The 12295-nt window shown below is 55.9% G+C and overlaps 1 protein-coding gene and 1 non-coding gene across 2 annotated transcripts; one reads left to right on the forward strand and one right to left on the reverse strand.

Annotated features, from left to right (window-relative positions):
• Window positions 1-4740: 4740 nt before the first annotated feature.
• Window positions 4741-4813, reverse strand: TRNAK-UUU. The gene has a single exon. It is a non-coding gene; the product is annotated as a tRNA-Lys (tRNA).
• Window positions 4814-5501: 688 nt separating this feature from the next.
• Window positions 5502-11869, forward strand: LCAT (lecithin-cholesterol acyltransferase). Its single transcript, XM_032195653.1, has 6 exons — window positions 5502-5668; window positions 8323-8479; window positions 8955-9070; window positions 9359-9454; window positions 9736-9960; window positions 10728-11869. Exons 1-6 carry the CDS (start codon window positions 5518-5520, stop codon window positions 11336-11338), a joined length of 1356 nt encoding a protein of 451 aa, XP_032051544.1. The 5' UTR covers window positions 5502-5517; the 3' UTR covers window positions 11339-11869.
• The last annotated feature ends 426 nt before the right edge of the window (window positions 11870-12295 follow it).

The following is a 12295-nucleotide window of genomic DNA, read 5'->3' on the forward strand; positions in this document are numbered from 1 at the left end:
CAGGAGTAAACAATCTCCTCCATCCTCAATGAATGTCTGGGCCACATCCAGCAGGGCACATGCTATCTCGGAGAATTCTCCACCTAAAAGCATCTCCTGGTGGAAACAGGATGGACAAAAGTCTTGTGATGGCAGAAAAGAGCTTCTCTGGGTTGAGTCCACAGTCTGGAATAAACAAAAATAAACCTGAGCACCAGACCGATACCATGAATTTCAGCTTCTTCTTCCATTTGTCCTTTCAGCACCTAGAGCTGCCCTGGATGGCACATACATATGGATAAGACTAAAGTGGATAACTGGAGTTTGTTTTCTTTAAAACAGCCTGTAAAGTGTATGTTTTAGATTCATGGCTAACATGTCATTGATAACACACCGCTGTTTGCCGAGTGGTGCTTGCACAGCATCAAGGTTGTCCAGACACACACACACATTAGCCCCTTGCTTCACTTATTTTTTGCTAATATCAATTCCAAAATTCTGGTCACTTGAGACTGGTTGTCAGATTTCCCTGGGTCAAAGGACAAGTTCCTCTATTAGTTTCCCAATAGTTGGACTAGAGAAGCAGAAGAGGGATTTTCAAGCATTTTCTTCTTTATTCTTATTATTCTGACCTCCCTGTGGCATTTGAAACAGCCTGACTCACCTTTCCTTTTAAGAGACTGGCATTTCAGGGGTGATTCCCATTAAGGCTGCCCAATTCTGCAGCCCTTGAGCCCTTATGGTGCTCCATGGGCTCCACCACGTAACTGAGGCTCGGCTCTTTGGTCCCCCAGGCACCGATTTGGCAAGAGTTTTGTTTTCCCTCCTGCTGTTGCTAAACACAGACACCATGCCCTGGGGTACGTCATTTTGTCCATAAAGGACATCTTGGACAGCCAGTGTCAGTGTCCACGTGGAAAACCCAACAGGAGCAGCCCAGGGAGGAGAAGGACATCTGCCATAGCTATTCCGCATCAAATGCCACTGTGGTCATTGAGACCTGGGGTGGTGGGGGAGCACCTCTGTCTCCAGCAGTACCCTTTCATAACAGCGTACAAGGAGGCTGTTTAATCAGGCTTAGGTTCAGGTGATGAGATGGGGGCAGAAGGTCTGTTGCCAAAATCAGAATCATCATCCTCATTATCAGTTCTTGGTGCCTGTAGCTTTTCAATGGTCTCACTCTTGGAGACTGGCCATGTACACTTTGTCTAGCTGTCGTAAAGCCAGAGGTCTGTGGTTAGTTTCAATTTCTCAAAGTATTTACTTTTAACATGACTACAAGATTCAAAGGCAGCCACTAGAGCTTGTTGTAAAGCACCTTGACCTTTCTTGCCTTTAGGAAAAACAGGCGGAGCTTTCCTCCTGCTTTTAGCAATGTGTCTGTGAACACCAGTGTCTCCTGTCTGTTTTTCTGTTATTCCAGCTGGAACAGCCAATAGCAGTTGCCAATTTCTACTTTCTCAGGATGGTTTTCCCTTTCCCAGACCATTTTCTTGCCTCTCCAGTTGATCGGTAGTGCTTTGTTCTTGCACCTGACAAGGCTATCTCAGGATATCTCCATTTTTTCAGTACCTCTTTCCACTTCAAAGAAGCTGGCTGTGCTTTACAAGGATGCTTCTTGCTCGCAGGTTTAATTGTCAGGCCAAGATCCTATGCTAGCACTTCTCAGACTCACAGGCAGCTTATTCTGCCACTTCTTTCACAGAACTCTTCTGCTGGATGTTAACCCAGCAGGAAAGGGACAGAATGGGGATGTGCTCCTGGAGGATGGCTGTCCACTGGAAAAGGGCCCAAAGGAGGCCAGAGAGAAGAGGCCACGGTACGGTGGTCTTGGAAAAGGTCTGGAGGGCAGAGGAAGGACCCTGCTGCTTCGGGGAGCACAGAAGAGCTGGGGAGAGAGAAAGGTCTGGCAGCCGTTTCTGAATGAGAGGCTACCGGAGGGGGTTTTGGCTGCACACGTGCACAGCAAATACTGCTTCAGAGACCCCTGGATCCCGTGTTTGCCCCTGCCGCAGAGCCCTGAGCCCACCCCAGTGTTGTCTGGGCTTGGCAGTACATTTTGCAGCCTCATTGCCATCCTGAGGAGGAAGGGGGACGGCAGCACCCCATCCCACAGACAGCCTGGAGAAGGAAGATCAAGGTGAGGAGAGCCCCACCGCCAGCACTCCCTGGGGAACGGGGTTTTGGCTGCAGCACCTCAGATGATGCAGAACTTCATGGCAGAGGTGAAACCCACTCCGTGCTGAGGAATGATCCTGACACGCTGCAGCTCTGGCAAGCAGAGGGGTCAGGGGCACCGAAAGGCACGTGGAGATCCCTGTGGTGCACCAGGAGGTCTTCAGTTGGAGAAAGTGTTTTAAACCACTGCCTCGAGTCTTTAGCAGCCTTCAGGCCATCGAAACATGGAGTTCCCTTTGTCTTAGTGCCCCCTTCTGTCAGCTGTGCAGAACTCAATTCGGACAGCAGCTTTCGGAAAAGAAATTAGAAGTAGCTGAGCAAGATAGGTCCCCCTGGGAAAGTCACTCGGGGCTCAGCTGGCGAAGGAGCCACTTGTGCATCAGAAGGGGAGACTATTTGCAGACTGTTTTGTTTTGTTTTAATTCATACTTTATTCACTTTAGAAAGCAAACAGAGCTAGGAGTAACAAATGAGGAAATAGTTCCACCAGGGAGCTGTGCTGCAGCTGTGGGAGGAGACGGATGGCCACGGTGGGCTCAGGGCAGCAGCTGTGTCCTCCTTTTGGGCAGGGGAGTTGCTGCCGAGGAGCCCTGGGCACTGGTGATGCTCCTGGGCAGGTGCCCAGGTTCTTTCTCCTTTTTTGAGAGCAAACTGTGGAAGTGAAGGAGCTAGAAATAGAAACAGAAGGCAAAATTCATTGCTCATTTACCTTTAGGATTTGCAGTTTGTAGGGAACTACTTGCACACTCCTCCAATCTTCATATACTCTTTTATTGCATATACTTATTTCTTTACTCATACAAAGTTCCTAAAGCATTTTCCCTTCTAAATATAATGCAGAAGGAAGAGAATAAAAATAATCTACAGAAGTTGTCTTTTAGCACCAGAAGCACCTGTTCTACTTTTACACAGCTGAGACACAGAATGGAAATACAAGATGTCTTCATCCTTTAATTTATCTTTTTTTTCCCAGAAAGCCGGGTTTGGAGATAAGGCCATTAAGCTTATCTGAAGAATAACACACTGAACTTGGATAACTGATGTATGTTCACGTTGAAAAAAATCCTCATGCAAAAATGTCAAAATCCCCAACGGGATGTTTTTCATCCAGTATTACACAGCTTTCTCTTAAAGAGTTTATATCTTGCCAAAATAATCTGAGATTGATATGCACGTGTGCAGTGCAGTTCAGGTGGCCCTGTGTGTCACTGCAGCCTCTGCTCTCACACAAATACTTATTGCCTTGATGTGAAGGAGGGCTCTGTTTTGCTTAAATGGGTTTGGGGTGCTGGGCAACCCCGCAGCAAACTGCTCCAGCACCAAACCTTCCTGAGAGGTGAGGGAGCAGGAGAAGGTGAGCAGGAAGGACTGAGAAAAGTGGAGAAAGGAGAAGAAGGAGGTGAAGACAATGTCCAGTCTCACATCCATGGATTGTGCCAATGCATGGGATAATTTAATGGACAAGGCCACTGTAGGATGACAGTCCTGATGCAGAAGGTGGTACCCAGGGATGAAGCCACCTCAGGAGGGGACAGACTGAGGAATGAGGACATCCCAGAAGGAAAGTCCAATAACATACAATAATTAGGGAAAGTCCCAGTGGCTGAGGACAGTGCAGACAGATGAGATGGTCCCAGGGGAAATGGCTCCATGGTCTGAGAGCTCTGTGGGTAGGGACAGTCCGAGCAGATGTCCAGACACCAGCCCCACAGCCACTCAGCTTGACCTCCCTGCTCTCACCTTGGGCCTCAGGACCTCAGCCCCATGGGTACCCCCAATCGTTCTCCATCCCCTAACCCTGGGGTGGGGCAGCAGGTCACCCCTGAGCCCCCCAACTCCAACCTGACCTCCGTGGGGTTCTTCAAGGGGCCAAACCCTTTGTAGACCCTTCAGATTTTTACACACTCTGCTCAGCCTGGTCCTGGACAGGGTTGGGATGAGAACAGGTTTTGTGGAGAGCATCTTCAGGCAGCTGGAGGAACTGTTCTGGTGTCCTGCGGGCACCCCAGCTCTCCACACATCCACCAAGCTCCCTGTCCATCCTGCAGAACCTTCTCCACAGCCAGAGCCGCAGTGTCAAAGTAGACTTTGGGACATCTCAGGAGCTGGTTTCTCTTCTGCTGTCCTAATCCTGTTTCTCATGAGCACTTACTGCCCACCCACCCCTCACCCAAAAAGCAGGGGCTCCATCAAAAACAGCACTCTCAGAGAGATGAGGGGGGGAAAGTGCCTCTTTGTTTTGGCTCTGCTTTTCAACCAGTCCAATGCAGAGCCTCAGGCTCAGGGTGCTGGAGCTGAGTTTTTGGGTGAGGGTGGTCTCGTATGGCTGCAAAGATGGAGCCAGGGGGCAGCAGGAACCTCCTCAACCCAACCTCCAGCTCCAAGTGGAAGGTGTCTGTTCCCCTTCTCTGGCAGCCTCACCACAGAGACCTGAGCAGAGTCCTTGAAGCCCTCCCAGTGCTTGGTGGGCTTTTCCTCTGAGGGTGTGCATGAGGGAAAAGAGGCAGGAGAGGGTGCCTGGGGCAGGCTGCAGCCACCCCAGCCCTCGGGCTCCCCTTGCTCACGCCTAAAGGATAAAGCTTTCGCCTGAACAGGGGCTTGAACCCTGGACCCTCAGATTAAAAGTCTGATGCTCTCCCAACTGAGCTATCCAGGCTCATGTTTGGGATTTTGGGTGATGCTCAGAACAGCCCCGTGAGCCCCCCGTGTCCCTGTGCCACCAGGGGGATGAGGTGGGGACTCGCTGCTCCCACCAGGCTGCCCCCAGAGCCCCTCTCCCTGCTCCTGTCCCAGGACACGCCGTGAAGGCCCAGCGTGGCCTCCTCCAGCTCTACCCCTTGTCCCAGCACCGTGGGATGCCCGAGGGCAGCCATGGGGCCTCTGAGGGAGGCAGGGGGGAGCACGACCCAAGGCAAGGCCTGTGCCGCGCCACTGTGCTCGCCCAGCGGTCAGTGCTCTGCGCTGTGGCCGCAGCGACCTCGGTTCAACTCCGAGTCACAGCAATGGTTTTGCAGAGATCTTGGTGCACAGGGGGGGCTGCCTTGGCATGGCCCCAGCCCAGCGTCACCCTCTGGAGGCACGTGGCAGTCACCGTCCCCGCACACAGCTCGGGCACCATGAGGCCATGGGTTGAGCCACCAGGTCTGCTCACACCCGCGGGCAGGGCTCCGGGCATGCAGAGAGTCCATGGCATGTCTGCGAGGCTGGGCCTTCGTCCCTCCCCGTCCCTCCTCCCCATCACGGCCAGCCCCTTGCTGCTCTCCCCTCCCCTGCGGCCCCAGCGCCTCTGCCTGGACCTGCGTAAAATATAAAAGGCTGTTTGCTTGGCGACGTCCGGAGGGAAGCCCAGCCAAGCTGGCCATGGGGAGGACGGGCGCTGGGTTTGCGCTGCTGACGCTGCTGCTGCTGCTCCCGCAGCCCGCGTCCCAGTTCTGGCTCTTCAATGTCCTCTTCCCACCCACCTCCACCCCAGAGGCACCCCCGACCAACAGCACGCCGCCCGTGGTGCTCGGTAAGGTCACATCAGCCCGCCTGCCAGGGTGCTGGCGGTGAGGCCGGGGCACTTTGCAGTCTCTGCCCATCTTACCAGAGACCCCAGCATGGCCGAGGGGGGGTCAGGGCTTGCTCTGCTCGGGGAGGGCTCAGGGGGCTGCGGCTTCCCAGTGCTGTTCCAACAGGATGGGATCTACCACCCCTGGCTCCCCTGATGTCTGCCCCATGCTTTTTGCTGCTCCCCAGTGATGGTTGCTCCATCCCCTAATGCTGCAGGGGGGTGTCCGCCTCACACCAGACCACCCTGCTGGGGCGATGGCAATACCAGAGGTGCACGGAGAGGCAAAAGGAGAGGTTGGGGCATCACCTAGGGACGTGGGGATGGAGCACCAGTCCTGCTGCCTGGCCAGGGCTGTTTGCAAACAGCTCCTGGTGGTGCACGGCTGTGGCCAGCCTTCCTGTGCCCCCTGCGCCGTCTCCAGGGACTTGGCATGGGCTTTTGCCACTGTTCTGAGCAGAAGGGTTATTTTTTTCTCTCTCTCTTTTTCTTTTTTAATCAAACGGAGTTTCCCTTTTAAAAAGAGAAGAGAAAAAGCAGAACATCTGGTGGATGACCCTTTGAACACCCATGCCCATGGAGTTCTGCTTGCACCAGGGCAGCCCGCACTGAGCACCACAGCCTGGCAGGGGTGGCCATGCCCCCAGCCCCTGGCACAGCATGGTCGGAGGGACAGTGCCTGCAGCCAGGTGGCCCCAGTGGCTGTCACCACGTAGGGCAGGGGGTGGCGTGGCACCGTCCCCTCTTCTCAGGATGGCCTGCAGCAAGAAGAGCATCTCCAACACCCTTTCACCTGGCTGCAGCTTGCTCAGACCCCCATGCAGCCCCAGTTCAAGCCCCCACAGGACCTCCCTTTCTCCCCATCCCAGCAGGGGTTCCTGGCTCTGCCCTGCACCCCCAGCACCAAGCTCACCCCCGTGCTGTGCCCAGGCCACGGTGCCGGGGTGGTCGGGACACCATGGGCATGCAGCCCATCCCCCTGGGCTGAAACCCAAGGGCCAGAAACCCCCAGTGCCCTTGGGACCCACGATAACCCCTCCGCCCCCACAGGAGCTCCCTTAATAATTACCTAATGTCCTCTCCGAGGCGAGGCAGAGCTCAGGACTACGCACACCGGGGCTGCTGGCTGCCCTGGGGGAAGGGGGTTGGGGTGCCCCCAGCACCCTTGAGGGGGCAGTCCCCCATGGGGCTGCCCCATGGGACTGGGGGTGACCTCCTGCCTCAGGAGCTGCCACCCGCTCTGCTTGCCCCCTGGGCAGGTCCAGCAGCCCTCTGCCCCCTCCCCATCCCATGCCTGGGCTCTCCACCAGCACCCACTTGTGTACGGGGAAGGATGTGCTGATCCTCACCCTCCTTTAAAGGCAGGATTAGACCTTCCCCGTATCCACAGGGAGCCTCCACGGGGGTGAGGGAGCCATGAAGCAGGTTGAGCAAGGCAACCAGCAGATCCCATTCCCCCCTTGCATGGGATGAGGCTTTTGGATGTCCCTGCATCCCAGGGAATGCTCTGCCATGCCGTGGAGCTGTGGCTGTGGTGGGTGGGATGAGGCTGGAGCATCTCTGGACCAAGCTGCCCTTGCACCCCGCTGCAGGGACACTGCTGTGGCTCTCCCAAACCCGTGTCCTTGACACAGTTGGGGTCCTGCTAGGGCTGTCGAGTTCACTCAGCACCCAGTGCTCCCATCCTACCAGCCTGGCAGCCACTGTCCCCTGTGGTCCCTTCACTTCTCATCCTTGTCCAGTGCTTTGGGGCAGGTCTCGGATCCTGCATGGTGGCCGGGAGCAGTCTCCATAGCGAGCGTCCCCTGTCCCTGCCAGGGAACCACAGCGCAGGTCCCAGAGGCAGAGCCCAGGTCACATGTGGCAGGCAGTGAACTTGGTTAAAACGGGGTTGTGTTTACCCTATGTGATATTTGCACTGAATTCCCACAGGGAACGGTTCCGAATCATTTCAGGGACCTTGCTCAGCCTACATGGAGGGTTTAAAGTTCAGGAAATCAGTGTGTGGGCCTTGGGCATCAGCACTGGGACAACTTTCACCCTGGACACCTCCCCAGGGCCTCTGCTGCCCTGGGCAAACCAATGGGTGTGATTTGTAGGGCAGGGGACACGGTGGGGCTGGGCAGCCCCAAGCAGCTCCAGCTCTATCCCTCTGGAGGATAGGAGCAGAGGAGCTTCTCTGGAGGAGAGGAGCATGGAAAGGCAGCAACACAGGGGCAGATGCACCAGGCTGCTTCGTGCTGGTGTATCTCCACGTGCTTGGGTGGGTGCTGGGTGCTGGTGGCAGCTCTCGGCTGGGTGTCGCAGGGCAGAGCACGCATGATGGAGGGAGGCAGCTCAGTGGTCCCCAGGGATGTGCTTTTAGCATGCTGCCACCACTTCTGTGCTCACCCCACATCTCCAAGTGCCCTCAGATGTGTTGTGCTTGGCAGGGACCAGGCCCTGGGCAGGCTGTTTTCCGTGGGTGCTGCCTCCAACAGCATCCAACAGCAGGTCCCTGGGTGTCCCCAGCCAGGCAGCCCCAGGGGAGGATGGAGGCTAGGGAAGCACGGGGCCAGGCAGCCCCACAGAGATGGGGTCTAGCTGGCCCTGGTCTCTTTCTGTGGTGCTTCCAGTGCCCGGGTGGCTTGGGAACCAGCTGGAAGCCAAGCTGGACAAACCAGATGTGGTGAACTGGATGTGCTACCGCAAAACTGAGGACTATTTCACCATCTGGCTCAACCTCAACACATTCCTGCCAGTGGGAGTTGACTGCTGGATCGATAACACCAGGTACCGCTCACCCCCATCCCAGGAGGTCCCCAGGGAAATGACCTACCAGGGATCTCCCTCCCCTCTCCTCCCTCTCTGGCCTTGACCCAGCACACACATGGGAACACGGGAGCACCGTCCTGCCTGGACTGTGCATTCTGAACGCAGCTCTCACCGGTGCTTTCCAAACGCCTTCCCCTTTTCCACATCCCCACCATGTGTTCGTGCCATCCAGACTGTCCTCAGCACCTCCTAGAGACGCTGCCACCCTGCCCATAGCAGCAAGGCCAGAGAGACATCGCAGCCTGCTCCACGGAGCTTCCTGCCCTAATGCAGGAGCCCAAAGTGACACGGGGACACTGTCTCAGCACCAGTCCATGTCCCCATCTGCACAAGACTTGGGAACAGCCCCCTGGGGCCAAGCTGCCACCTGGTGATCTCTACCCTGTCCCCCATGGACGTGGCCCTGCTCCTACCTTCTCTCCTGTCCCTGCAGGGTGGTGTACAACCGAACCTCCCGGAAAATGTCCAACGCCCCTGGGGTGCACATCCGCGTACCTGGCTTCGGCAAGACCTATTCTGTGGAATACCTGGACCAGAGCAAACTGGCAGGTGAGAGGAGCCAGCTTCATGGAGAGGCACGGGATGTCCAGGGCTCCCAAACACCCTTCAGCAGAGGGCACCCAGGAGTGAGGGACGCTGACCCCAGGGACACGTTCCCTTCTCACCCCGAGTGCCTTGACCCCAGCACGTCATGCCTCCGGGACGCACAGGGCCACTATCTCTGACCGGAACGATCAAGCTTATCAGAGGGAATTCTGGCTGTCAATAGGATCGGGGTGGCAAAAGGATAACAGGAGAAGACTGCAGACCTAATTCCCACCTGTTCTCTCTCCGCAGGTTACCTGCACACCCTGGTGCAGAACCTGGTGAACAACGGCTACGTGAGGGACCAGACGGTTCGGGCAGCCCCCTATGACTGGAGGGTCGGGCCCCGTAAGTCTAGGGCTGTGACCAGGTCATGCATGCGGGGAGGGAGACAGGATGGCTCTCGGTGAGCAGGCCAGCATGCTGATAGAAGTAGTGGGGTGCTTCAGCATGGAGGAACCCCTGAACAGGGCTGTCTTTCTGTGTCAGTGAGCACTTGGCCACTAGCAGCACTCTAATGTCAATCTGCCTGGTGGCATTTCTGCTGTCTGTGCCCACACTTCTCTCCAGCTGGGGCTCTTGGGGTCAGCCCTGAGCTGCCCAAGAGCTGGTGCCTCTCTCGCCCACAGAGGAGCAACCTGAATACTTCCAGAACCTGAAGGCGCTGATAGAGGAGATGCACGACGAGTACCAGCAGCGTGTCTTCCTCATCGCGCACAGCATGGGCAACCTCAACGTCCTCTACTTCTTGCTACAGCAGAGACAAGCCTGGAAAGAGCAGTATATCGGGGGCTTCATCTCCCTGGGTGCCCCCTGGGGAGGGTCTGTGAAGCCCCTGCGTGTCCTGGCATCTGGTGAGTGATTTCTCGTGTGCAGAGACTTCTTTGTTTTCTTTCTCTCCTGAAGAAATGGAAGGGTGGCAGTGAGCAGGGACCAGACGCTGGTGGAAGAGTTGGGGGACAAACAGCTGAAGGCTAGGGATGTTCCTTGAAACCAGAACTGCCCATCCTCGGCAAGAAAATGCTTCAGACACAAACTGTGTGGCCAGGGAAGCAGGCTGGGGAGTTCATCTTCTTCTCACTGCCTCCCCAGGCATCCACACTGCCTCCGATGGAGCAGGGCTGTGAGGCAGATGGACCTTTGCTCCAAGCTCTACAACCCTTCTGTAGCAGAGGCCACGGAGGCCACCGAAGGGACCCTCGCACTGTCCTGTGCCACTTGCTGGCATCTCCCCATATATCAGAGCCCATCCCCCACAAGCTTTTTTTCAGGCTTTAAACTCCCTTCACCCAGTTCCTCTTTAGCCTCTTTTCAGTCTAGAAAGCCACAATCAATTGCCTAATGCTGACAGCCCAAATATCTACAAGTCACAAGCTGAGACTCCAAAATGCAAGGAATTTATTTAAAATCATGTGCTTGAAAATTTTAACATCTGACCCCTTGCATCATTCTTTGTTGTTACACAGTCCAGAGACTATTTTTTAAGGTCATCTAAGATCGTTGCATGGTTTTAGGACTCCAGACACACCAAAAATACCCAGGTCTGCAGGAGACAATGCAGGTTGGTCACCTGCTATCAGCCCCCTTCTCCCTGTTTCTGACAAGTCCCTATGTCCCGCAGGTGATAATCAGGGCATCCCGCTGATGTCCAACATCAAGCTGCGCGAAGAGCAGCGCATGACCACCACCAGCCCCTGGATGTTCCCAACAAGCCTGGCCTGGCCCGAGGACCACATTTTCATCTCCACACCCTCCTACAATTACACCTACCGGGACTACAAGCAGTTCTTCACCGATGTCAACTTGGAGGATGGCTGGTACATGTGGGAGGACATGAAGGACTTGCTGAAGGGCTTACCCCCTCCTGGTGTGGACACGTATTGCCTCTATGGCACTGGCTATCCCACCGTGGAGACTTACATATACGATGAGCACTTCCCTTACGAGGACCCCGTGGACATGATTTACGGGGACGGGGATGACACAGTCAGCAGGCGCAGCTCAGAGCTGTGCAAGCGGTGGCGCAACCAGCAGAAGCAGAAAGTCCATATCCAGGAGCTGCGAGGCATCAATCACCTCAACATGGTCTTCAGCAACCTGACGCTGAGCTCCATCAATGAAATACTGCTGGGGAGCTCACAGGTCGGGGCTGGCACCAAGGAGCACGGGGAGCTGGGGCAGACGGGTGCTCTGAAATCCAGCCTGGAGGCAGGGAGGAGAGGGAAGAACTGAAGGAGATGGTGGCCAGCTTCCCTCCATGCTGGTATCCACCAGAAGCTGGCGTGCAGGGGGGCAAAGGACTCGGAGTTGGGTATCTATGAGAAGGAGCAAGACCAACGGCTCGGGTGGATGGGCTGGCACCCACTTCCACTCTGATTGTGTTGTGTTTTTTTTTTTGTTTTGGGAATGGTGATTAATTACACTTCAGAGGCTTGTCACTTCCCACTAGCGGATGGATAATTAACCGCGCTGCCAGCTCATTAACATCACACTCGTGGATTCTGCTGTGTGCGCAAGCCCTCATCGCTAGCAAGCTATCTTTAGACACTTCAGACCATGGCACCGTAGCCTCTGTCCTCGCAGGACGGTGCCTTGCTGGGGTCCGTGAGCAGCTGTGTAGCACGGGTGGGCTCGCGGTGCCGGGGCAGCCACCACCGGGGTGGGCACAGGCAGGAGGACGGGCACAGCTCGCAGGAGAGCCCCCGCCAGCCTCCAGCGTGCAGGCAACGAGCTGGGCCCCCAGCATGAGACCAGCTTAGAATCAGCAGATCTACCAAATAATAAATATACCTGGCTTCTACACCGTCAGCCTCCTTTGTGTGGTGTTTTGCAGCTCGCCTCTAGCGTGACTGATAAGCATCGTGTAGCTGAAAGCGTGGTGAGCAGTGATGGATGCAAGGGAATGGCTCAAAGCTGCATCTGGGGAGGTTCAGGAGGGCTCCTGGGGTAAAGTTCTTCCCCGGGAGTGTGGCTGGGGGCTGGGATGAGCTCCCCAGGGAAGCAGCCACGGCCCAGGCTTGTCAAGAAGCGTTTGGACAATGCTCTCGGGCACACGGGGTGGCTCTCAGGTGGCCCAGAGGTGGTCTCGGTGGTCCTTGCAGGACCCTCCGGACCCATGAGATGCTGTGAAATCCCCATTTCCTGACAGCACCCTGGGGAGACACAGCATTCAGCAAAGCCACCCGGTCC

This window comes from Aythya fuligula, chromosome 12 (assembly GCF_009819795.1).
Source record: "Aythya fuligula isolate bAytFul2 chromosome 12, bAytFul2.pri, whole genome shotgun sequence".
NCBI classification, from domain to species: domain Eukaryota; kingdom Metazoa; phylum Chordata; class Aves; order Anseriformes; family Anatidae; genus Aythya; species Aythya fuligula.

What these genes read in the sequence shown, in the direction of transcription:
- LCAT (XM_032195653.1), top strand. Translation starts at nt 5,518, where the DNA reads ATGGGGAGGACGGGCGCTGGGTTTGCGCTGCTGACGCTGCTGCTGCTG. An exon ending in GGACCAGAGCAAACTGGCAG is followed by an intron (nt 9,071 to 9,358) that starts GTGAGAGGAGCC and finishes CTCTCTCCGCAG; the next exon opens with GTTACCTGCACACCCTGGTG. An exon ending in TGACTGGAGGGTCGGGCCCC is followed by an intron (nt 9,455 to 9,735) that starts GTAAGTCTAGGG and finishes TCTCGCCCACAG; the next exon opens with AGGAGCAACCTGAATACTTC.